The sequence below is a fragment of the Hemibagrus wyckioides genome, linkage group LG24 (assembly GCF_019097595.1).
Source record: "Hemibagrus wyckioides isolate EC202008001 linkage group LG24, SWU_Hwy_1.0, whole genome shotgun sequence".
NCBI classification, from domain to species: Eukaryota; Metazoa; Chordata; class Actinopteri; order Siluriformes; family Bagridae; genus Hemibagrus; species Hemibagrus wyckioides.
The window spans coordinates 10,203,860-10,230,588 of record NC_080733.1 but is presented as its reverse complement, the minus strand read 5'-3'; the positions used below and the strand labels follow the sequence as shown (position 1 = coordinate 10,230,588).

Below are 26,729 nucleotides of genomic sequence, written 5' to 3'. Positions count from 1 at the left end.
TTGCGCGTGATTTGCGCGCATGCCCGACAACCTGCGCGTCCATGTGCGTCCCGCGCGCTGAGCGAAGAATGGAAAAGAGAAAGGGAAGAGGAGGAAACTCGGGGCTTGTTCCCAGCTCTGACGTCACGGAGGTGTTCAAAACTAAACGCACGAGTGTCTGTAGGTCAGGCTTCACCGGCAGCCTTACTGACGAAGGGGACTTGCGCCTGGACACTCTGTTTTAAAATCAACATCTAATTTTGGATTCAATGTATTTACCACTTGTGTTCAGTAATGAGCTGGCTCCTGACTTGGGTCCTGCTTGTCGCCCGATTACATCAGGTGAGAAATTACTGTCCATATTATAGCAGTAGTAGTAGTTGGTGTTGTTTTTATTTATTAAAAAAAAGTTTTTTCAGCTTTATTCAAATCCTACTCATATGAAAGTCTAATAATAATAATAATAATAATAATAATAATAATAATAATAATAATAATGTTTTATTTCGGATGAAATTATTGCACAATTCAGTTTTGCACAGTTCAATTTAATAGAAATGCAGTCATTTCAGCTTTATTTATTCAGTTTATCAACTTTATTTTATTATCTACCTTGAGAGCATTTTAAGTGTAGAATTCTTTAGAATTGTTCAACACACAAGCCTAGTGTCTAGTCAGACACAAATGACAACGGAACGTTGTCATGCTGTAAAGTAAACTGTGTAGTCTATTGTAAATGTCACATATTTCTATTAACGTGGCGTTATGTAATGGATGAGACCATAAACCCTCTAATCAGCTCATGTTTGCCTGCTCAAAGACATAGAAACTTCACATTTAAGGAGAAATTGCAATCCGAGTGCATGCAGAAAAGTCCATTTAACATCACTGAGAAAAGAAGTTAAGTTACATCATGTTTAATGTATCTGAGGAATGCAGTGACAGAGTCTAAAAGCCAAATGTAAGTGATTATACTGCCACCGAGTGGAAATTATTCTGCAAGGTCATCAGTGCTGTCAGTTGATGCTATTTACATGGTATTTTGAGAACTTTGTGGTGGAAAATTGTGGCTACACTCGAAGCATAAGTATTTTAAAATAGGTTGGAAACATTCAATGATGTAAAATCTGGCTGCTCTGAAAATTGACACTGCTAGACTGTTATTCTCAGTGCATTTACAGTCATTTATTCGCTGTGAAATATCAGCAGGATTATTAATGACTATGAACTATTCTCCTCTTGGCCTTAACTTAATGGTGAAAGTTTAGTGGTTTAGTTGAAATTTGCTATGTGCTAAAATCAGAAAGACTACTACAGGCCAATACTAGACAAAAGTACTGGATAATTACCATAGTGCTTTCATACTACTGTGTACTGTGTTCCCCTAACAGGTAACTTTATAATATTGGTGAAGATATTGAATGAAGTTAATTTTTTAGAATATTATATTTTTTTAACATTCAGTCAAGAAGTGCAGCTTTGATTAAGATTGCTTTCATAATTTCAGATTTTTGCATCTACACAAATGAATCATTTATAGAAGTGTAGTTTTGCCCTTCACTGTTTTTTTTTTGTGTGTTTCTCTGTACCTTAAGCATGTGTGTGTAAAAAAAAACCTTGTGTGCAAAAACCCTTTACAGCCATTAAGAGAATTAATTCCTATTATATCATGCAAAACTCCACAAAGTCAGATCAAACTGCTGACACTGGAACTGTGCACCAACATGTCTAAGGTGTGGAAATGTGGGAAAATTTTAATTTTACTGTCTCAAAAGAATCTCTTAATTCCTCTCCACTTCCTCCAGGCCGTCTCCCTGAATTCCTCCACTTCACCATTCATACCTGAGTCTACTACCCCTGAGCCCTATAACCGGACTCAGTATTGTACGTGGCCCTGTACCTGCCCTCTGACTCCCCCAAGCTGCCCGCCTGGTGTCAGCCTGATAATGGATGGCTGTGACTGCTGTAGAGCCTGTGCCAAGCAAGTGGGTGAGGAGTGCAACGAGGCAGACAACTGCGACCACCATCGCGGCCTCTACTGTGACTACAGCTCAGACAAGCCTAGGTACGAAAAAGGAGTGTGTGCATGTAAGTGTCACCTGCACTACACATGTCCTTGTGCTCAGCTTTCATTAAGCACATTAACACTAGATTCTTCCCAGAGATTAGATTGCGATTAAGAGGGTTAATTAAGGTGGAATGCAGACTCAGATGGACACCAGAGCAGTAATTCTGTGGTTTATTCACTACCTTCTTGTATTTAAAAAAAAATCTTCTTAATTATCTTTTAGCTCAAATCTCTTTCAACTAAATCTTTCTGTCACTCAAAACAAGACCATTATCTTTAACAATAAATCCCTACTTATCTTATACATAATAATCCTTTTACATTCCCTTTACATCTTATCAGTAACTCGTAAATTGTGATCTCTGACGATGTACAGATCTGCAAGGCACTGGCTGTGAGCACAATGGTGTAATCTATCGCAATGGGCAGAGTTTTCAGCCCAACTGTAAATACCAGTGTCTGTGTGTGAACGGGGCCATCGGCTGTGTACCGCTGTGTAATGAGTCTCAGCCTCCAAGGGTGTGGTGCCCAACCCCACGGCGGGTGAAGATCCCCGGCCGCTGCTGTGAGCAGTGGATATGTGAGGAGCCCAGGAGAGGGCGCAAAGCAGCACCACGGCATGCCATGGCAGGTGTGAACTAAAACTGACTGATCCAAACAACAAAACAGTAAATATTTACTGAAGACTGCGAATTCTATTTTCTAGAAAAGGTTTAATTGGAAAATAGTACATTTTTAAAAAGATCTTTTTTAGCATGATGCATATTCTGGAGACACATTATCTGAAAGCACCACAAATGAAAAGATTGTTGGAAAGAATTGCTGAATAATGTCAACCCTACTGAAAGCTAAAATGATTTTTGCACTGGATCAGGGCCAGACTACACGTAGTGAAAGCAGTAAACAGAAAAATCAGCTTTGGCTACTTCACATGGATGGCAATTTTCTGTATTTGCACCAGGATATGAGTTATATGTCTTTTGACAGCTCTTTCCAGTGGAAAAGACACATGGCAGGAGAACTGTGTGACACAGACTACATCATGGAGCCCATGTTCCAAGACCTGTGGCCGTGGAGTATCTTTACGCCTCACTAACGCCAACAAGCAGTGTCAGATGGTCAAAGAGAGACGCCTCTGCAACATCCGGCCCTGTGAGGTAGACATCACTAAGCACATTAAGGTAGGAATTTTGTCTGGTTACTGTAATCCATTAAACACCACTGATCCATCAGCGGGTACTGACATACATTCCTTTCAACACTTTGTAACTACAAACACTGACTCTTCAGTTTCCCTGAATAATTCATAATAGACCATTAATAATAATAAGTCCTTATCTGCTGCAACATTAGTTGGTTATGTTTTAATCCAGAGATATTCACAATAATATTCTTTTATTTGCTCCTAAAGCCTGGAAAAAAGTGCTTAAACATCTACAGAGAAGATCAACCGACCAACTTCACCATCTCAGGCTGCACAAGCAAGCAGCTCTACCGGCCTAAGTACTGTGGCGTCTGCACAGATGAGCGCTGCTGCATCCCTTATAAATCCAAAACAGTGCAAGTGGAGTTTCAGTGCCCTCATGGAGCCACGGTTACTTGGCAGATGCTGTGGATTAATGCCTGCTTCTGCAACCTCAGCTGCAAAAACCCCAATGACATCTTCGCAGATTTAGAGCAGTACTACGAGAATCGAGAGATTATGAACTGAGGAACTGGAGACAGCAGTCAACATTTTGGAGTCAAAACAATCAGAAGGATCAACTCAATAGAAATGTGTTCTATTCGATAATGCAGTAAAGTTTAGGCCGTAGACATCACACTTAATTCCTGAATTCAACTGTATTGCTTGGTCTAAAAAATCTGGTTACAATAATGTTGCTGTGGTTAAATCTATATCATTTAATGCTTTGTAATGACTGGCAAAAAATCGATAAGATAAGACTAAGTCTCTTCTTTAGATCTTGATTTTTAGGCAATAGCCATTTTATAATGACCACAACACCACCAGAAAGAATCTCCCTTGCATAAGCATGTTTTAAAGTACCTTATTGTATTAATATGATACAAAGGTTAATTAAACAAAAAAAGCAGACAATACTTGTGTAGCTAATGGAAATGGACGCAACTCAGGAACGCAGCTGACTCAGGTTGAGATGGCTGCTGAGTGGAGTGTTTATTTGGGGCAGAAGTCATTTATTTTTTTAATCACATGTTGCACACTCATGAGCCTCACTCATGAAAGAGAGAGAGAGAGAGAGAGACAGAAAGGCAGACAGAGATTGTTAATAACTATTCCCAGGTGTGCTGAATAAATTTGCAGTATCTCCATCATTTTTTCCGATCCCCCGTTCCACCATAAGCCTGTTGTTTTGAGGAAAAATGTATTTCTTAAAGCCAGCAGTGTTGAACAAAGAGCTGCCATGGCTTTACAGAGATTTATGATAAACAGCTTGAAATTGTGTAGACTCCAGCACGTCTGCTTGGACTACAACCCGGACACAAAAATGGCCTTAATACTTAATTAATGAGCTGATTCGTTAATTGAAGCGCATTAAATAAAGTTGCATGATAAACTCATGCAATACTCCTGCTTTAAGCCTTATCTTCTGATATACACAGATTGTTTCTCTCACAAGGTCTTTGACTATTTTGCTACTGGAAGAATTTGGTGCTCTATAGTATGAATGCAATATATTTGGACATGATTTCTGACGTCAATATTACTTTTACTGCCATATTTTTCTATTCTGACATATCTTGTTTCCCTTTAGAGTTAAAGGAACCTGCATTTGCATGATACATGGTGCAAACTTATATGATTTTGATGTATCTACTACAATTTTCTATTTTTTAAAAAAGCAACAAAATATGATACATTCTAGAGATGGTGCTCAGGCTTTAACTTATGAATTATAGCATGCAACTTGGTCTGATGTTTAAAAATAAATAAATAAATAAATAAATAAATAAATAACCTTCTGTGACTGATATTAGATGCAGAGCTTAGATGCTTCGATATAGTGTCATTTGTATAGCTTCATTTAACAAAATCTTTAAAATATGTCTTTTAAAAAAGCAAGAAAAGAAAAAGGTTTTGTTTCAGAATTATTGGCACTCCTACAATATGTTGATGCATACTCTGGAGACAATAACAGCACTTTATTATATTGTGTCTTCTTTATTTGTGTCTATATATTGTAATATCCTGTAATATTTAACAAGGTAGAAATAGCTGTAGAGAAGGATCTTGGTCCATTCCTCCAAGCAGAACCTTTTACATTTCTTTATATTATGGCTTATATGGACATCTTCAATTCAGTTTTAAGACTATAGGATTTATAGTCTATAGGAGCTCAAATCAAAAGATGGACACTGTATGAAATTGCTTACACACTTCTATATAGTCTGTTTTATATAGTGCACTATATAGGGGGCAGTGCAGTGGACACTGGACTGAACTCAGACCACACTTAGTAAAGAGTGCTTCTAAAACATTATCATGATCTATTTGAATTTACTCAGCTGATTGAGACAAAATACAGAAAATAACAATCTGGTGTATTAAAAGTATCACTTTGGTGGTAGGAACCACTGGAACCTCCAGTTTATATAGTTAGTGTTAATGTCTTCTATCATCATGAGTAAGTTTAATGTGGTGTGTAAGTGGTTATAGATAAATAGCTTTATTCATACAAAAAAGGCAGATGTTTTTTTCCTTTTCTTTTTTTTAATAAATACAATTCTTATCCCATTAAAATTTACAGTATTGTCTGCATTGTGTTGCTGTGCGTCTTTACAAAGGTTATGTTACCTAAAAAGCCTGTTATTGGATTCCTCTCTCCATCCTTCTAAACCACAACAGAATAGAAACAATGCATTTCAATGGCACATGTTCTTCTGTGTTTCTTTAACTCCATAAAAATCACGATTAGGTCCAAAACCCAAAGGAATCATTGATTTGTATATTTACAGTAATTATGTTATTTTGTTTATTTTTTAAAATGCTTCAGATCACTTGAAGAACTGATCACTAGTAGAAAAAAAAAATCATGTTAAAGAACAACAACTAGGTTACAAATATAGCCCCCAAAAACATGGGGAATAAACACAGAGATAAATGAAAAGGAAAATAATCTGTGTACACACATCATTTATTTTTAAGGTAGCTAGCATAGAAAAATGCCAACCCTTAGAAAGTCCACCACCCATATCCTTTCATCAATCACATTCAAAATATACAGAAAATTTATCCAGTATTAAAAACTACTAAGCAAATACATTACGGTTAAAAAACCTCTGCCATTTACAGGCATTTGTGAGATAAGTGATACTACAATCAAATAAATGAGAATGCAAAGAAAGTAAATTGATAATGCATGAGTACAAATACGTACAAAGTACAAGTACATACAAACTTGTACGCTTTCCAAACCTTCTCATTCTCTTGCTTACAGTGTTTCTGTGCTGTGTTTCCTGCATAAAGAATAAATCAACCCCCACAAAAGGGGACGAATGAACAGATTAGAGCTGTTTCCCTTTCAAATATTTTTACTTCATCTTGACATAATTTCCCAGAGGATCCCTCAAACAATACACTCTGACTAATTCAGTAGTATTCTGGGATGAGTGTGTGCCCAAAGCTGGTGGCCTGCACTCCTGGGCATTTTTGTGAGAACACAACACACACGCGCAGAGATAAGGGAAAGGAGGTGTGTTAAAGGAAGTGCATGGTAGGGTTTAGGGAAGGGTGGAGCTGCTTTAGCATGACACCTCAGTAGATTTGAGCGTGGACTGGTCCACGGAGTTGTCCGCAGAGTCAGTGTGGGAGCGTGCACGTTGGGCGTCGGCGGTGTGGGAGCGGCCTCTTCCTTCGTTGGTGTGTGAGCGACTGCGGCTGCCCTCGTTGGTGTGGGAACGGCTGCGGTTACCATCAAAGGAGGTGACGCTGGAGCCGGAGGCAGTGCGAGAGCGGACCAGACGAGTCATACTGGCCGATGGCACTGAGAGAGAAAAGACAGAAAAAACCCTCAGAACTTGTCTGACGTTTAAGCTTGATGACCTTATAAGGCATTTGCCTCTTAAACTCAGGGTCACAGTGGATCCAGAGCCCTAGAGACCAGAGAACGCGGTTGTAACATGTACACAACAGTGCTACACTCATAAATCATTGTGTGTCTTTATAACTTAAAGGTACAATAGAAACAATCGAAACATTATTGGTGATGTGAAACTAGTGAGGAGAGGACATATTGCATGTGCATGTTGCGTTTAGGAGGTTAAACTTTTAATATTTGGATATTTAGTTAGATGTCACTTAGAGCACTACCACTAGGGGGCAGAAACTCAGAAGGTGAAGTAGGTGTAAAAACAAATATCAAGTATAAAACTAATATTGGCAGTGTAATTGATGATTAAATACTTACTGTAGCCCATTCCCTGTATAAAGTATTTAAAGGCTTCAGTCAGCTTTCCAGGCTGTGAATAAAATGAGAAAGACTTTCAGTGACTGTATGTAGAAAGTATTTTCACAAGCAGAAGACAGGTCATGTGATGGCACTAGAATTGTCATTCATGACACTTAAGCCAGATGTTCATAATGATTATCTCTATCCTGCAAAACCTGCCAATGAAACTAGCAATCAAAACAGTCAACACACCTGGTCAACCTGAGGCAAGCCTCCGCAGTCAGCCATCTGTGAAAAAAGTAGGGAAAAAAGGACAAACACATTTAAAATGGCAACTTTCAGCCAAACTGCATGGCTCACTGATCGTTTACTGCTTCAAGCTTTCACAGACCTGGAAACAACACTGCTATCAGCATGAATTTCTTAACCAAGTGTTTCATTAACTAGACTATTCACAACACTTATCAGCAGCAAATGAGTCAGTTGAGCCATTATAAACCTGCTTTCCCCATGGCAACATAGGTCAGTCCAAGGAAACTAGGTCAACTGGAGAAGAATTCTGCCCTTGGTCGAACCATGAAAATCTGTCTTGATGCACACTAGGTAAATCAGTCACCAGGTGCTGAGCTATCGGAATCTTATCAGCTCCTAACTTTTCCATACAGGCTATGAATAGGCAGCTGGATTAAAGAGCCAGAGAACGTGAGAACACTCACTCACCTTGAGCAGTGTGGTCTTGGTCGGGTCCAGCTTGGTGTTGCACTCCACCTGTGAAGAAGTACAATCAATCACAGAAATGCTTTACGCTACAAATATGTACCCTAGAAAAACAAAACTGTAAAGGCTTCACAAACTTCATTAATGTTACTATTTAATCTGGTGACTACTGATATGAACTTACCACAGCATCCACTGCAGGAGAGCTGTCTCCAACTACAAGGAGAGAGGGGCACCTGAAAGCAGATCACCACCAGTTAATTAAGATATAAATTAGTAAACATTGACTAAGACCAAATCCAGCCAATGCTCTGCACTTACTTAATGGTTCTGACATTAATGTTTCCTCCAGGAACAGGCCTCTCAATTTCCAGGTCTCTTCGGCTACATAACAGAAACACGAATGTCATTCATTTTTAATAACCAAATCTAATCAAGTCTTCAGGGTAACTGTTTGAGTCTCTATTCACCTGTTGTATGCCTTGACAAAGAGATGCAGGTTGTACTGATTCATGTCATTCAGGATGTGGTGGCGGTATGTACCAATCAGGTCGTGGTTGTGCTGAATTTCCTCCTAAATCCAAAATGGGAAAGAAAAGGTACATTAAAAACCCAAAAAGTAAAAAAGACAAAAATGAGCCGCTAACAAACTGGGTTCATATTCACCTTTCCAAACAGGTGGCTGATGATCATGTCGGGCATGGCATGAGTCCATCCACTGATCTGTAAAACAGTTGAATTATAAAAGGTTACTCAGGTTACAGCCCTAAGGAACATAACTGTTTAACCATATAAACCGATGTTCTAGGAGTGTGGCCAGTTTTCCCTGGTAGTTTCACTGTAATTATTCTGAATAATTCAGAGTAGTTACTGAATAACCTGCTTTAAGATCAACAAGATTAAAATATATATATATGTCATTAACACATCAATGTTAACTGGAAAAAAATATCACCTTTTGTGCAGCCCAGTCCATCCAGCCCTCAGCACATGGATTGATGTTGATCAAAACAATACCTTCCACCATTTTAGGGTAGTCCAGCTGAAAATAAAACAGAAATTCATTTTAATCTAAAATGTAAATATGTATGGAATACATTTAAAAACTGGACGCATGTAGGACAACAAGTTGAGTGTTAAAATCTGCGATAAGAGGTTCAAAAGAATCAGATCAGGACTCCCTACAGCGAGCACCGCTTGCGATTAACAAGTTTGGAACATTCCTTAGCGGCTAAACAAAGCAAAAATAATAAAGAAAGAACGATAACAGGAACACTAAACAAGCTTGTTCTGCTTTTAATCCAGGTTTGATTAAACTTTCAAAAAAGTATCAGATCATTATTAAAGGGGTAACTCACAGCAAATTTTGCAAGAATGTAGGCTCCGGCTCCAACCGCCATCCCGATCACACTCTTCAGACTATACAGCCACAAAAATATAAGCAAGTTACATCGAAGAATCCTTAGTTTTTAAAAAATATAATGCAATAAACAGAATGCGATATTACCCAAAATGTTTCAGGACCACAGGAAGTGTCTCAGAGAGCTGGTCCATAGAAGGGTACTCATATCTAAAGTACATCAAAGATGAAAAGTTGCATCAATAACAAAGTCAAGTACTAATGTTTTTATACCCACAGAACAAAACTCCTGCTGATATATCTCTCATGTTACAGATCTCATGTCATATATCACCTTCTTCAGATCAGGTCTGGAGAAAACCTTTTTTCAAAATATTGTCCTGTTGATTTTGTGTGATTATTCTGGATACCTGTCATGTTGCAGGATACATAATCATTTCAAATTAAAGGGGATATATATATATATATATATATATATATATATATATATATATATATATATATATATATATATATATAAATAATAAATAATAAATAATAAATATAAATATAAATAATATACCCTTTAATTTGAAATGATTATGTATATATATATATATATATATATATATATATTTTTAGAAATCAGTCAAGCAATAGAGGTACGTTTTCTGGAGTAAACAAACATTTGAACCCTGAAGTAAACAAACATTTGCACTCTGAACTATATAATTATGTATCTGTTTATTCATTTACAGCATGATAACATATTCTGTTTTAGGACAGATTTAAAGCAATATAGGTCAAACATAAGGCTAATCATTAATAGAGGCCACTGAGCCCGAACACAAAACTTTCAGTGCTCAAAGAATAAAAGGTCAAAGGCTGTGTGTTGCTTAACCTAGTTTCATTTCCAGCTTACCCGGTCGAAAAAGTATTAGCACCCTCTTGCTGCCCTGGTGCATCCACGTGGCACACGGCAAAGTGCTGCATGATCTCCGCCATGTCCTCATGTTGGAACAGGGTGTCGAAGCATGTCTTGTCTTTTGACAGAAAATAACAAAAAATAACATTTTGGTGTGTTTTGGTGGCACAAATATTATTGACAAAATGCAAAATGAGACTTACGGTTCAATCCAATGTCATGTAAGGTGAGAATGACAGGTCTGTCTCCTTTGGGGACTCCCTTCATGGTACAATGGATTCTGCCATATGGCGTCTCAACATCATGCTCCTGTAGAGACAAGAAGCATAATGTAATTATATCTTTACAATGCATTTGGCCATACTGGAAACTTTTTGTATTCTCTGCAAAGAATTCAATAGAATGACTATACAAAAAACTGTAAAAAGCACTGTGTACATGATTGCATTTTTCTGCAATGGAAGTGAAATATACTAAACATGTTCAACATTACAGTAAATCTGTAGTTTGGCATGTCACACAAAGCAAACATCACTAATGGACAGCCTTACCCCATTAAGTCACAGGTCATTAAACACTGACTGCATCCATTTAGATATTTAACCACAGTACTAATTTTAACCACTCTCTATCCTACATCAAGTACAATACAAATGTAAACAGAATCTGCATCAATGCTGCAACAAATCCAAATATTTATCATCAAACATGTTGTCTGTGACCACATTTCCAAACAGGAAATAAATAATCCTCATGCAACAGCTTGAGCACCACGTACTTACAAAAACCTCGATCTCAAACACTGGCTCTGATTCCGAATCGTCAAGAACCATCTCTACAGCGTTTTGTTGGTAGTAGCAAGACCAAGAGCAACTAATTAAGTTCAATAAATAGGTAAATTTCCAATTGATTAAGATAAAGATCCAATTGAATGTAAGCTCTATGTAAGCTTTTGCATCTGCGCTCAAGGCTTTATACCCCTGCTGCCACTCCTCTTCATAAGCCCCTCACTCCCAGCATGCTTTGCACCATGACCAAAACAAGATAATTCCAGTTGAAGAGATCTGTAAATTGGATCAGACCGTATCAGACAACTTGAATATTCGGCCATTGGAAACTTCAAGGCCTATTTACTGTAGAGTTGACTTCATCTTTCAAGGAAACTGAATACAGTATAACAAGCATGTCTTTAGGTCAAATATGCATGCTTTGAATATGCGTTACTTAATAAATAAAATGCTTTAAACAGGTTGCTATGAATAACAAGACCTCAATCATACTGTTAATTTTTTTATTATACTAAGGCTAACTGAACATTTTCAGCAACAATTTATTATGTAAAAATGGCTAAAATGGGAAGTGGAAATGAGAAGTTCACTTTTTTTACATTTGCTCAGTACAAGACATGGGCAGTTTGCTCTAAACCTTTCCTGCATTTTCTTGGTGTAGACATTATTTCAAAAAATAAAAAAAATAGTGGTTTGTAGGAGTGGTTCTGGCTAAATATCACTAAGCTCACAGAGCACAAACTAGCCTCTATTCCCTCAAATACTAGAACAAAGCCAAAGTGTATTTAATGCTAAGATTACGATACCCCAGTAAAAATATGAATAGCTCTGAAATAACTAAAATAATTTTTTGTGGAATGCATCGTAGGTGTACATTTAAAAAAAAAAAGCCAAATAAATAAATGACATGACACATTGTCCCTGCACCACATATACCACAGATTGGTTTAAATCTTAGATTGGTCACACCTGACCCAATGCACAACATATTTGTGGGAATATAAGAGTTGACACAAGGCCAAGAGATAAACATCCTGTGCTCCTTTGTTGCTGCTGACTGAAGACAAACACATGTTGTCTGCCCATCACTGCTAATCCCCTTAAAGAATACGAGCCCTACATGTGAAAACTGCCAGCAGCCCTAAACCAGTTCTGGGCAGATGGCCGTTGCATCCTTCTGCCTCCCACGTCACTGCAGGCTACATAATAAACACATGACCTGGAATCTGATCACTCTAATCTGTAGGGGTCAGCATGGGAGGGCAAGCTGTTGCATTCTCTCACATCACAAGTCCAAGGCTACTCTGCAAGAGACTGGCATGATGCTGCATGAGATCATCTGATGCTCCATAAGAATCAGTCGAACCATGTTTTCCTAATTTATAATCAGTGTTAATCAGAAATACCTAATGACTGATCTTATCTTATAATAACAAGCTCTCATCCAAAAGACATTTCATATGAATGTGGGTCTCCTTATTCACTGTGACAATTTGAAAGGAAAACAGGCCATATATAGTGAGTTCATTAAAATATTATAATCATATAAGTTAATTTAACCTTATTTAATGATTGGTTAACAATAAACCATTTACTATTTCTGACAGTTGCCTGTATATATACTTTGTTACATATATATTTGCACATCAAGGGCTGTACTGCAATTAACCTCATTTCTCCTATTACTCTTATTTTATTTATATGCTTCTTATATATCTTGTAGGGTTTTTTTTGGTTATCACATTACCCTGTGTATACTGACTATATGTAAGATATACAGTGTGCAATCTACCACCTGTCTTTGTGTTACTGTCTCTATTGCTGCTGGATAGCTGGCATTTCCTTCGGGATCAATAAAGTATCCATCTGTCTATCTCTATCTATATATACACTTTTGTACTATGCCTAAAATGATAGTCTGTTATTTCTTTCTAAAGACTGCAACACAACTTTACCTTAAGCAAACTGAACATTTTGCACCACCAGATGGCAACAGCCTTTACTGTGAAAAGCAACCTAAATTGTTGTTTATCTGAAAACTGCTTCTGTAATCATAAAGGCTGTCTGGTGTTTATCCCAGGAAACCTATTCAACAGACTCTGACTTTATACTATTCAATTGTAGAAGGCTATGATTTATAATCCCACACTGTATTGATTTATAGTCCCACTCGCTCATTAGAGATCTAAATCTACATCAGCGTTTCTGTAAAGTTTACTATGAAAGGACAAATTGCAATAAAGTGAAATAGGATTCCAAGGAAATTTTTTATCAAGACCTGAAAAAAAACCGTCTTGGTGCATATTATCTCACTGAATATAAAACTGCAATTATAAAAGACTTGCCTTGATCTCAAGCTTCTGAACAGCTTCTCTTAATCCCTGGAGGAAAAGAAACAAAAACAAAAGAAGTTAACTCAGGTGTGAATAATATGGATTTTTTTTTTTTTTTTTTTTTAAAGAAAGGTGTCTATTAATCATAACCATACCTGGAGGTCTTTGTCAAGCAAATGACTTGTCTCAATCTGGATCTCCTCCATTTTCAGTTTTGGAGACACCTATTAGAAGAAAAAGGGTGTTTCATTTATAAGATGAAATTAAGTACGTATTTTATGAGATGGACAGATGTTACACTTCTCTAGCTAGCCCTGTTACTATGCTTACTTTATATCTCGATCTTTTTTCAGATCGTGACTGTGAGCAGGAAGTACATCTAGTACATATTTCCTTTCATTATTCTTGACTATCTACTATTTATAAGACATCAGAATCAACATGTTCGAGATTCCATTGCATATCCGTTTGTAGTTTATTCAATACAAAAGAAAAATAGCATTTAGCTTTGAAATATATGTCTAAATAGGTTCTATTGTTTACAAGGTTTTTTGCAGGATCCTGAATGGGTCCTCTGTATCCTGAGTTTTTTCTTTTCAAAACAGTCTAACTCGGGCAGAGGGGGAAATAACGCAATTAGACAACATTGATGCTGGCACTTATGGAGGATGGCAGCCGGAATGTTGCTGTGCATGTAAATGGAACGAGAGTGTGAACAGGCTCTTTGTCTGGCATAGAGGTTTCTAAAGGTCACCAGTCAGGCTCTTCCTCTATGGCAAGGCCTGGACGTTGCACAGAGGAAGCCACTGACACAGCCTCTTCCAACTACTCCCTCCCTGCACTCCGCCCCTTTTACACAACCACAGCTTGGCTTTGAAGCGATGTTAAAAGCCTTTGTGTTACAACTGCCTGTTAATATAAAGTTCAAGCAAGGTCACTTTTTCAAGGAGTGATCCTGTGGGTCAGAGTACATGATTTCCTGTGCTTTTTATCATCTGTGGAGGTGTACGCCATCAGCCCCCACACACATTCCTGCTCAAGAACTGAATGAATAATGTAAGTCATAATGAAACCTTTCTTGCTTCTATAGCAGACACTTGATTTCAGTGTAAAACCCTAAAGCACACAGGTCAGTTCTAAGATGATTTAGCATTTTGACATCTAGAAGGGTTTCCAAGCCATGTGCACTTTTGTCTATCCTAGTTAATTGTTTACCTGGGTGCAAAAAAAAAAAAAAAAGAAGTTAAGCCTCACTGAGATCGAAATGCTGCGCTGCATGAGAACAGGGCATGTACTCGGTTAAGACATTAACCCTCCCTGTTTCATAAAAACATCCAGGGCCACCTGCTCAGTGTGGACTGACATACAGGAAAGGCTCAACCGTGACATCAATGATTATTTGCCTAATTTATAGGTCATCTCGTATGACTTAATACATTTTCATGTATTCTTGCTTGGTAAATGATTCATTTCTCAGCATTATATTTATTTTTCTTTTAATGTGTGCATTGAAAGCAGTTCTCATTTTGAAAAATGTGAATAAATACAAGCTCCAGGAAATATCTCTGCCTATTTGGTCTATTAGTAATCTGTCTATTGCTGGTATCAGTTCCTTTTTGTTGCTGCTAGATTTTGCTTCATTACTACTGCTTTATCCGCCGGAAGAGAGACTTTATTTTAATAACATTTTCTATTAAACAAATAAAAGCTTCTGAACATTTATAATTTTCTCACAGTTACAATAATTACAGACAAATGTAAATAGTGAATGTACTTTGTCTAAGATTTCTACTCACAAATAACAACTTCACATTTTGGTTTGTTTTGTTGTATAAAAAAGGGACTCTCTTAGAGGCTTGTGTTCACATGAGACAAATAATTTTACTTCAACTTTTTACTATCAACTTTACACTAAGCTGAATTAAAACTGAGGCCATAAAGATTCAGGTCTAACATCTGTACAGGCAATTCTGTGATCTAGACATGCGTGATGCCTGATTCACAACATAAAGTCGCTGTTCTATTTTTAATCTGGCTTCTTCATAATGAGTAACCCCATCATCAGGATATGAACCTACAGAACTGTCCTAGAATGAAAAAGTAAAAATCTAATGCACTGTATAATGAGTAGGGTGTGGTTTCAGAAACTCTATACTAGACTATACACCAGTGCAGCATGTCTATGTTCTATACTCATGAAACCTATTAACTTTAGAATACAACAGCAACAAGCTCATAAATATTATCCAATCTAAAAAATATTCTCATATTGCTCAAAATGGAAAATGTTATTATAAAATCCAAAAACAAGCATTTATTTTTGACGTCACACACTTCACAGTGTGTAAAATACCCTGTAGGCTAAATGATTAAAAACCTGGATATCAGTGCAGGTTGCTCACTGTGCAAAATTGATCCTTGAATAAGTTAAATCTTCACTTTATCAATTAACTAGCAATGCAATAATTCAATATAAAATACTAGCACTATGGCAAATATTGTCCTGTTACTTTTGATGGATAAAGCACAGAGTTTTCAGATCAGCTCCAAATAATTTTCTCATCTGATCCAGTGATCTCTGCTTTGCAATAACTTGGCAACCGATGCTTGAAGAGAATCTTGAAGAGAATTAACTTGGTTAATGTCATTATCAGATCCGCCTTGGACACTTAAACGTTTTGCAAAAAAAAATAAAAATAAATTACAAATAAGTAAACAAGAGACAACTTACAATAGTACAATTACAACAGATCCAAGTAAAGTCTACAGACTATATCACGAGATGATCTATGTGGGTAACAGTTCTAGTTTTCTAAAGATGGTCATTTTCTTCCACATAAGGTTCTACATAAAGCCTTTAAATGGTTCCTCCAGAGTGCTAAAGAAAAGGTTAGTGTACAGGGTAATGTACAGCAGATGGTTAAGAGATTAGAACTTATAACCTTCCATTACCTACTGTCCAAAACGCAAGCAGTGAATTATCACTGACAATACTGTGCCTGACTGTAGGGGGCACTTACTCGAGCATTCGAGAATGAACGTTTAACATGTGCAGGGAAAAATGACACCGGAAAAGAGAAAAAAAAATCAAGGTGGGCGTCTGCTTAAAAATAACTACTACAAGCAACAACAAAAAAATCGCGCACGCGCCACAATGCACGTGTAAACAGTAACAACACCAACGGCACGCGCAACAAGACGCAAAACAAGGCGCCTTGCCGACGCTTCTTTGTTTTTTGTAAGGTAGGAAGGAAGGAAGGGAAGAAAACGTAATCAAACATAACATCGAGTACTGATAGGACACTTGCTTTAGATGTTGTCCAACAAGTTATATATAATGAACACGAACTAACAATAATAATTATAGAAAAGTGAAAAGGCGCCTAAAACACATTAAGTGTAAGAGTATAGTTAAGTCATCACTCACCGGTTCTTTCTAGATGTCCAGTAGGGGACTGAAAGTGATGCAAAACTCGAGTAAAAGTTGCTGTCGTGTTCTCTTGCAGTTTCTACAGGATGTCTCATGCAGAGTGTTATAAAGGCTTGTATGAAGCCAGCCCAGCCCACTATAAGCCAATCCCACTGCTATTGGGCAACACTGACACCTTCACCAAGATCTCATTTCTGCACTACCCCACAAATAATCATATCGTTCACATCATATGTTCTCTAATTTAATGAACAGGTTATTCTGGTTGATTTCCCCTGTCCTTATGGAAAAATCGTGTGCATTTCACGTGTGATTGTGTGAGTAATATTTAATCACATGAGAAAAACGTGGGAAAGTTGAAGTAAACATCAGGTAAGCACGTGCCGGAATGTGAACAGAATCACGTGTGAAAAGAAATAAGTCAGGTAAAAAAAAAAGCAACACACTTAAGTCCAACTTCGTGTGCAAAATGTGTGTAAATATGTAAAGGTGTCTTCTTAGAGTGCTTAAGTGTTTAGACCTTTTCTTCAGATCGTATAGTACGTGCAAATCTGCCAACGAAGAATAATCACATTTTGTTTGTGTACAGGTGTGTGCATGAAATGCATGCGTGTGTGTGTGTGTGTGTGTGTGACTCATTCACTTGTTGCCAAAGCAGTTTTTTCTGGAGGAAGTATAGTGGTATTGCTAAACCACTGCCTTTCTGCTTCCAAAACATCAGCTAAGAACCGCAGTTCTGTGAAAGTGTCAAATCTTTGTTTGACTTGTGTGTAGTGTTGGCCTGTTGTGTAGATTTTCAATATCAAGGTGATCACCGACCAATCAAGGTGAAGTATTGATGAATTATCCTTCATTTTGACCATGTAATTTACAAATAATTAAAATATTTAAAGCAGGATATGTGTCACATGCTGTTAATCTCATTGTCTCATCTCAGGTACCTTCAATGGGGGTCCAAACGTCTAACGCCAGTAGTGAAAAAGGTACAAATTTGCATTCTTTTCTAATTTCAAACATTTTACATTGCAGTTTATACACTCAATGCATACATTTTTACGAGAATCGTAATTTCTTAGTATGTGCTAAGGTCCTCCTTTTGCTTTAATTCATCTGAGTGTTGATGTCCCATTTTTCTAACTATTAAATCTGTTCATTTTTTTATTCTGTTTTTTGTATTTATTATATTTATTAAAATATAGTGGGTTTGACAACATGTCCGCATCCTTTACATCTCGCTTTGTATCAGAGGTCATTTCACTGGTAAGATATGTTTTTACTTTTTATTAATATTCAGTAAATTTATAAACAGTCTACACACCCTTGATAAAGTGCAGATTTTATATAATATAATATGGCCAAATGTTTGTGGACACCTGACTATCACACCCATATGTGGTTTTTCCTGAAACTGTTGCCACAAAGAAACACACAATTGTATAGAATGTCTTTTTATGCTGTGCCATTACATTTTGCTGTCACAGGAACTAAAAGGATCAAACCTGTTCTAGAATGAGATTGCCCCAGTGAACAAAGCAAGGTCAATGAAGGTGGAAGAAGACTTCAACCCCACTGAACAACTTTTGGATGAACTGGAACACTGACTGCACCTAAGCCTCCTTTCTTGACACCAGTGCCTGACCTCACTAATGCTCTTGTGGCTGAACGAGGCAAAAATTCCCACAGCCACGCTCCAAAAACCAGTGGAAAGCCTCCTTAGATGACTGGAGGTTATATCTGCAAAGGGGGACTAAATCTGGAATGGGATGTTCAACAAGTAAGTGATGGTCAGGTGTCCACAACTGTTTGGCCATATACAGTAGTGTATTAGTAGTGTAGGGTTTCATTTTTTATATCACAGAAACCTACAATTTTAACAGGGGTGTGTTAAGACTTTTTATATACACTGTCTATAAATGGCTAACTCATCCTACTTACAACTTCTGTATTTACTCCTACATTACCCTACCCTCTAATTTTGTGTGTGTGTGTGTGTGTGTGTGTGTGTGTTTGTGTGTGTGTGTGGGTGTGTGTATACAATGTACAATGCTGCTATAGTGTTAGCTGGCTGCAGAGGATCACATTCACAATGGAGCTCCAAGTTAGAGCTCATGCTAATCAACTATTTTCACTACCACCACAATCAGACACAGAAGAAATGCAGTTGGAATAGAATAAATTTTACTTTCAAGTGTATGTGAAAAGGCTACTCCCCCTCTCACCTATAGTTATAAAACATAGCTATAAACTAGGACCTTATCTAGCAGACCTAGTTTACTGCACCCAGTAAGCAGTATGAAGGACGTGTGAGACGGATCTGGCATGTTCTTTGTTTGAACACAGTCTTTGGCTGGACGAGTGAAGCAGTCAAAGTTTCACAAGCATTCATCCCAAGAAGAAGAAGAATTTTCCTTAAATAATTCAGGTCTTTTCTTTGTATATGCCAGGATGTTAGGAAACTGGGTCAGAACAAAAGGTCATGATATGGTATCCCTGGAGCAGAGAAGGTTAAGGGACTCACTCAAGGGCTCTACAGTGGAAACTTGGTGGTGCCAAGATAAAACAGTACCGTTTTATATGCTCTAATATCTTCGGTAATATAAATTAAATACTTAACAACAACTTCAGAGAATTTCAACGATTCTTACTATTTGGTATGTCCCCTTTTTGCTTTAATGACAGTGTGCACTCGAGCATGCATGGACTCAAGTTTGTGCAAAACCTTATGATTAATTTTAAATCTAATCCATCAGTGTTTCACCAGAACTTATGCTTCCATAGAAGAGATTGAGGAACCTCTGTCCGTTTGAACTAATCAGTTAACATGGTCAATATCTCAAATATGCCTACATTTAAATGAGGACATAGAAACTGTGCAGAATCTTGAATATGCAAGATATTGGACTTTTTTTTTGTAAAATATTTCAAAATCTTTTAACATTTTGTTTATTTCTATTTTTAAACAAAAAATAATCCCATCTTTTTATAATGTGGTTTCAAACTTTTGGACCTTATTGTATTTCAGTCAGTTTAAAGACTGAAAAATGTCTTTCCGAATTTGTATTCAAAGACTTTTATAGTAAGGGAAATGAGATGGAAGCCCTAAGGCTTGAGACTTGGATCAAAGAGCATATATATACTGCACTGAAGATAAGACTGATGGACTTTCACCTGTCCTATATTTGAATGAACAAGATCTGTGTCCTCACACCTTCCTTTCTAGACCAAGGTCTTCTGATGTAGATGTCTGCTAAATGTTTAAACATGAGTTTGATGAACCTTTATTAATATTGCAAGGCTGTATAGATAGCTGTATAGATTTTACTTTAAGTGCTGCATACCAAATAAAGGTTTTCAGTTATCATTTACACTCTGGTTCCTTTGAGGATTTTGCACACAATTGTATTCTGTATTTTTGTAAATTAATAATATAGAATATAACATTAAAAATAATATAATATAATATTTAAAAATATATATTAAATAATGAACAAAAGTCTTAAGCCTCCTTAAATATATATAGGGGACTTTTGTACATTACTGTATAGTTTTTGACCTTCATATGTACCAGAGTGTACAGTATTAGAAATATAGTCTAAGATATTCATTTATTTTATATATTTGTGCAAATTTATAACATTTATTTTCAAATATATAAATAAATCGAACCATATTCATTGACAGATCAGCTTTTAGATGATGTAAGTAATGTTATCAAAGCTACCATAAATTCAAGTCACAAATAACGGGATAATAATGATGACTTCCATGAATTGTTAAGGTTGAATCCTCCAAACTGCCTGGTCAGAAGGTGTTGATTAATAAACAACAGCTGCTGTAACAGCTAATTTATTTGGGGTTTTTATGGCAGAAGCTTGACATAATCTCGTAATCTTGAAATATTGTAGTTGAACAAAAAAAAAATATATATAAATTATTATATTTTTTCACAAATAAGTAGTAATATACCCATTTTTATATGATTTCTGTGAGACAATCTTCATGCCAGAACAGTATGAGCTTTTCTCAATAACACTTTTGTTTGTCTTATTAATTTACAGAGAGTGCAAAAAAGAGAAGTTGATGAGGGGACGACTGTTTGTAACTGATATTACAAGAGTGAATAATTACATGTGATAACAGGAACTAACTTGCCTTGCAGATGTTCTAAATATATATTATATTTCACTCTAAATGGATCCGAAAAAAATTGCAATGTGTCGTTTGTTAATAAATTAGAAAAAAACACTTTCAGATGTGCTGTTATTAGAAAGTCAGCAACTTTCTAGAACTGTCATATTCGCTGTCTCACCACCGTCACTGATTTCCAGCATACCCAGTCACGTATTCTTCCTTACTAATACAAAGTAAGTTTATTCAAGTGGAATTTTCCCCACAGTGGAGGTGAATATGTATAATTATGTGTTTTGTGTGCTCTATAAACTATTTGTCTGACATACTGTAGTGTCAGGATCAGATCTGAATGCACTATAAAAGCAGTCTGAGGATATGAAACTGGTTAAAGTGTGAATCACACTGAGTAGTGATTCAGAGTCTCATGACGTGTGGAGGGTTTTAATCAGGAAAAGTCTCATTCACAGTTTTACTCCGGAAAGTCTTGTGCATCTGCTTCCGTCTGATCTTTCACATGGTTTCTCAGGATGTGTGCATTCAAGTGGAGTTGCATGTATTCCAGCTAATACTAAAATAGTACAGAATACTGCAAGAATCAGAATAGTTGCTTGTTTGTTCAGTGTCTTTCAAGAATAGATCACATGTCAATGCACATTAATCTTTGGACTGTACTCTTGGGGTGTAAAAAAGTAATAAATGAGTGTGGAACAAGGGTCCAGATCAATCATAAACTAGACAATTGGGAGCCAAAAGCTAATTTTTTCAATGTCTTCTGGGTGAAGCATGGGCAAAGAAAGGCACAAAATGGCACAATGGTTTCAATTTCATTCTAGCTCAGAATGCAATATGAATGAAAACAATGGCAGCAATTCATTAAAAATAAATTAATTTGATGTGGAATCCTACCCATGTACTTTAATTCTTTAATTCTTAATCTTAACTGCAGGTCTGTAATCAGTAGCTAGGTATAGCTAGTATCTGATCTTTAGATGATCTTTTCGCACTGCATATGCTTAATCACAGAGCAACAATAACTAGCATACATAACCCACATAACCTTGATGTTTATTATTGTAAAGTTATTGAATAACCTGTACCATGTCTGGCTAATGTGCAACCAAAACAAAAACACATACACGTTTCCAGCATGCAGCCTGTCCTGCAAGAGCAGAAGAGAAATGTTTTACCAGTGTTTTATCAATGGCTCTTAATCATTCCACATAAAAGCCTGCAAAGCAATGACTACTGGTTAAACTGTTTCATAGAAGTGTTTTTCTTCTTCCTAATTTATTTAGCTATAGGTTGATTACACAGATTGTAAATTTAAAAATAATTGAACAACACTGTTTATTAAGATGGTCAATATCTGATACTGAAGCTATAGGCCTTCCTACATGCTGAAGGAGTTAACTGTTAGTTATTTTTTGTTATTATCTTGGCTGTGCACATTCCACCTCAAACTAATGCTATGTTAGCGCCTAGCACAGCTGCACCGCTAATAAACAACAAACATCCAGATGGCATCTTCATCATAGTGGGGGACTTCAATCAAGTGTAAGCAAATATTAAGAATGCATACAAGGACATGGGCCACCTAGGGCAATCTGATCATCTCTCACCCCAGCATTCAGACTTCTCACCAGCACATCATCTTTAATCTGTTTTCTCCCATGCACTTGTTTCCAAATTGTTTAAACCTGCAGTGCCACAATTTCAATCCTCACAAATCCACAGTTGTATTGGTGCTGAAAAACATCAATCTTAAACAGCTTAAATGACTGTTGCACAACAGCACTCACTCCCATCATTATAAAGAGAGTTTTTCACTCATCAAAGCCAAAAAGCAAAACCAACAGATCCATGGAGTTAGCCATCTCCATCACCCTCCACACTGTCCTGACTCACCTGGAGAGTTATATCCCAGACTGTAATTCATTGACTACAACTCTGCATTTAATATGATCATTCTAAGTAGGCTGGACTCCAAAACTGTATAACAAATGCCTTAGTGCACACATTTGTAATGTTCTGGACTTCTTATCACTTTGGCCTCAGGCAATCAGACTTCCTCGGCAGTGTCAGTGAACACTGGTATACCACAGGGGTGTGTGTTAAGCCCATTCTTTTCACCATGACTGTGTGCTTGCACAGGCCACAAACACCAACGAAAACCTTTTAGATGGCGCAATGATAATCAGGCAGATCTCTGACAATTACAAGACATCATAGAGAGAGGTATGCTCAGAAAATAACCTGACCCTCAACAACATCTGCACCTATGGACTTTCGTATTGTGATTTCCTGAACCTGGATTCATGTGCACACTTGTGTGTCTGTGTGGCTACATATTTTTTCTAGTTTTAGAGACCAACACCAAAGAATGATGCTGGAAATATTATTAGCGCTGGCACATTTGGCACGTTGTAACTTTTCTGTCCACTATTCACTGGCCTTCATGCAAGGTTTGGTGGCATATTATAGATCTTGATTGGTGCTGACTTTAGCCCTTGCAGTTTTCACTAGCTAATGTGCTAGCACTGGAATATTAGCTTAGAAAAACAGCATGCTAAGGAGAAGTGAGAAGGCCAATTATCTGTATTAAACGTTACTGTCCTGGAGGATACTGCCTGATTAAACTTAGAAAACCTTTAAGTTTCACCTTGGAGAACATAAGTAGTCTTTAATGAGGAATAGCCTACTAATCTACTATTATTTTTCAGTCTGTTGAAAACATTGCTTGAGAGATTCATATTGAAATGGTACAACAAAATACACCAAATAGTTACAATCCTAATCTATAATCCAAGGAGTTGTTAAACTGTTATATTTTTCTCAATATTCAATCTTCATTAAACAGTGTGCTAACGTTTATCCTGTCATTTTGTTTTGGTCAGCATTATGCTTCTAATAATATAAGGGATGGGGTACACTAAATGACCAAATGTTTTGGGATGTCTTTACATGTACATGAATGTAATATGGAGTTGGCCCACTCTTTTGCAGCTATAACAGCTTCAATTCTTCTGGGAAGGCTTTCCACAAGGTTTAGGACTGTGTTTATGGGAAATTTTGACCATTCTTCTAGAAGCACATTTGTGAGGTCAGGCACTGATGTTAGATGAGAAGTCATGGCTTGCAGTCTCGACTCTAATTCATCCCAGGTGTTCTATCAGGTTGAGGTCAGGACTCTGTTCAGGACAGTCAAGTTCCTCCACACCAAAGTCGCTCATCCATGTCTTTATGGCGCTTGCTTTGTGCACTGGTGTGCAGTCATGTTGGAACAGGAAGGGGTCATCCCCAAACTGTTCTCACAAAGTTGGGAACCAAAATACCTTGGTATGCTGAAGCATTAAAAGTTTCTTTTACTGGAAAACAACACCTTAATTCAATGATTTGTAGGGGTGCCCCAAAACATAGTGTATACTCCGTTTTATGTGTATCCATGAAGTTCTGCTGATTCACAGCTCCAAATCATAAGGATGAGTTGCTGTGTCTGTGGAGTTCTGCATGTTTTCCACATGTTTGTATGAGTTTCTTCTGAATTCTTGGTTTCCTCCCACCTCCCATTAACAGGAGGTTTGGTGAGTCTAAAATGCCTGGAGGTGGGAGTGTGTGTACATGGTGAACTGTGATGAACTGGTGTCCCATCCAGTGTGTATTCCCATAAGCATTCCCACAGTGCTTGCAGGATAGATTGTGGTGCGGTTCCCCTTCAAACTTGAGCAGGATAATGTGATTACAGAAAGATGAATGAATGAAACAAGATTTTCTATATGCTCTGTATTGTTTGACCTTCAGAAGAGCACAGCAAAGAACATGACTCTTACTGCTACAGCTTGATGGAAAATACAGAATCATATTCTGCCTACGCTGAAAGATCTAATCCTTCTCAAAGTGTGACATTTGCTATGACATGTCTGCGGTTTCACCACTGGTTCTAACAAATGCGAACATACATATTGTATTTTTTGTTTACTTTGGGACTGCAGATGATCACAGGATGACTTCATTCAAAGGTAAACAAAAAGGATTGCACCTCAAAGCAAATTCATCCAAGTTCATTTTTTTTTATTAAGTTTTATTAAGTATTTTATTTTATCGAGTACATGAAATTTGCTAAGTTTGGAAAGATAATTGTTAATAAAATTATGCTTTTGATTTCAGAGAAAAATCACTCTTGAGCTCTATAGTGTCTTAAACACATTTAGTTACAATACATGCGATAAACATAAATAAATATCATCTTTAAATCTAAAATAAAAGAAGCTAAAATAATATTCAATATGTAAACAGAGGGCAAATATTGCTTACAAACACAGCACCATCATCATCTGCAGTAGCAAGCACCTCTGACCATGGAACAACATGGGATCTCTGATTTAAATGACAACAAGAGTTTTATTTGACACCAAATAAAAGGCTTGTTGTCAAATAAATCAGGAGATTCCATGTGTGTAACAGTCTCGTGAACTGAATCAGCTAAACAAAAAGGGCACTTGGAATTTTATTTCATTTAATCATATTTCAACGTTATTTAAAAAAATGTGTTTCTACTGTTTGACCTAAGGGTAGGATTACATTCCTGTTGCTTATCATGGATTTTTTTAAGATAAGACACTGCCAAATAATGAGGTGGAAAAATCCAGAATCTGGTTCAACCTGTTTTTGTTTTCCACGAAAAATAACAGTGACCAACAGTAGAGTGACCAGACGGAAAGTCATGCTGTGTACAGAAATCCGTTTGAAAATGTGTACACATTAAAAACTGATCAGAATAAAATGTAAAATATATTGCGCAAATGAATGCATTATTGCCTCATATCACTGTGTACCTCTTAATCTAATAAACTTTGAAGCCTCTAACACTGTTTATCAAGAATGATTATTACGCTCCCACATTCATGCTCTATTAAAAGGCACAGATCATTCTCCAAGACCACAGTGATGCAGCACTGGAATGTCAGCCACACGGGAAGAGAGTTTCTAAAGAAAACAAGCTCAAATATGAACGTCCATGATCAGCTGCCTCAGCTTCAAGGAAACAGACAGCAGGCCTTGGACTGGAGTCAGTCCTCAAGGTCTATAGCAGGTATACTTTTAAATGACTAAATATGTGGTATATTCACAAGTGACTTACAAATGAGCTGTTCTGGGTGTTCAAAAAGATAGTAATAGATCGATGGTGCTGGGATTTAGTCTCACATCTGATTATTAGCTTAAAGACTTGATCATTTGAATTCCCCGTCAGGGGGTTCCAAGAGAAAACTTATTCAGAAGCAAAGCATTCTTCAATAACCATTTTTCCCTTATGATATATCTTTACATATGTTTACATATACAGCGGGTAAAATAAGTATTGAACACGTCACCATTTTTGTCAGTAAATATATTTCTAAAGGTGCTATTGACATTTAATTTTCACCCGATGTTGGCATGCCATGAAATCACATGCAAAGAAATCAAACCATAGATGTCCATAAATTAAGTTATGTGTAATAATATGAAATGACAATGGGGGGAAAGTATTGAACACGCTTACTGAAATTTATTGAATACTTTGTACAAAAGCCTTTGTTGGTAATGACAGCTTCAAGTCGCCTCCTGTATGGAG

General features: G+C 36.9%; 2 protein-coding genes and 1 long non-coding RNA gene across 6 annotated transcripts; 2 read left to right on the top strand and 1 right to left on the bottom strand.

Annotated features, from left to right (window-relative positions):
• Window positions 1-71: 71 nt before the first annotated feature.
• On the top strand, window positions 72-5,821 carry ccn4a (cellular communication network factor 4a). The gene is made up of 5 exons (XM_058377650.1): window positions 72-321; window positions 1,785-2,067; window positions 2,424-2,678; window positions 3,035-3,228; window positions 3,459-5,821. The coding sequence occupies exons 1-5, from the start codon at window positions 274-276 to the stop codon at window positions 3,756-3,758; spliced, it is 1,080 nt and encodes a 359-aa protein (XP_058233633.1). The 5' UTR covers window positions 72-273; the 3' UTR covers window positions 3,759-5,821.
• A 362-nt stretch (window positions 5,822-6,183) lies between these two features.
• ndrg1a (N-myc downstream regulated 1a) lies at window positions 6,184-17,064 on the bottom strand. 2 transcript variants are annotated; one of them, XM_058377648.1, is made up of 16 exons: window positions 16,985-17,064; window positions 13,713-13,781; window positions 13,570-13,605; window positions 10,640-10,745; window positions 10,434-10,554; window positions 9,680-9,742; window positions 9,531-9,591; window positions 9,128-9,214; window positions 8,839-8,895; window positions 8,643-8,746; window positions 8,494-8,556; window positions 8,357-8,408; window positions 8,176-8,223; window positions 7,708-7,743; window positions 7,474-7,525; window positions 6,184-7,050 (listed from the first exon to the last, which is right to left on the bottom strand). In XM_058377648.1, the coding sequence occupies exons 2-16, from the start codon at window positions 13,761-13,763 to the stop codon at window positions 6,809-6,811; spliced, it is 1,179 nt and encodes a 392-aa protein (XP_058233631.1). In that variant the 5' UTR covers window positions 13,764-13,781; window positions 16,985-17,064; the 3' UTR covers window positions 6,184-6,808. The 2 variants fall into 2 exon arrangements, with proteins under 2 accessions (XP_058233631.1, XP_058233632.1); XM_058377649.1 differs by lacking the exons at window positions 13,570-13,605; window positions 13,713-13,781; window positions 16,985-17,064 and adding an exon at window positions 11,219-11,375.
• A 141-nt stretch (window positions 17,065-17,205) lies between these two features.
• LOC131345020 (uncharacterized) lies at window positions 17,206-25,968 on the top strand. Of its 3 annotated transcripts, none has more exons than XR_009203433.1 (5): window positions 17,206-17,814; window positions 17,925-17,970; window positions 18,187-18,247; window positions 18,469-18,761; window positions 21,046-25,968. It is a non-coding gene; the product is annotated as an uncharacterized LOC131345020 (long non-coding RNA). The 3 variants fall into 3 exon arrangements; XR_009203432.1 differs by lacking the exon at window positions 21,046-25,968 and adding an exon at window positions 19,043-21,035; XR_009203431.1 differs by lacking the exon at window positions 21,046-25,968 and having other exon boundaries at window positions 18,469-19,022.
• The last annotated feature ends 761 nt before the right edge of the window (window positions 25,969-26,729 follow it).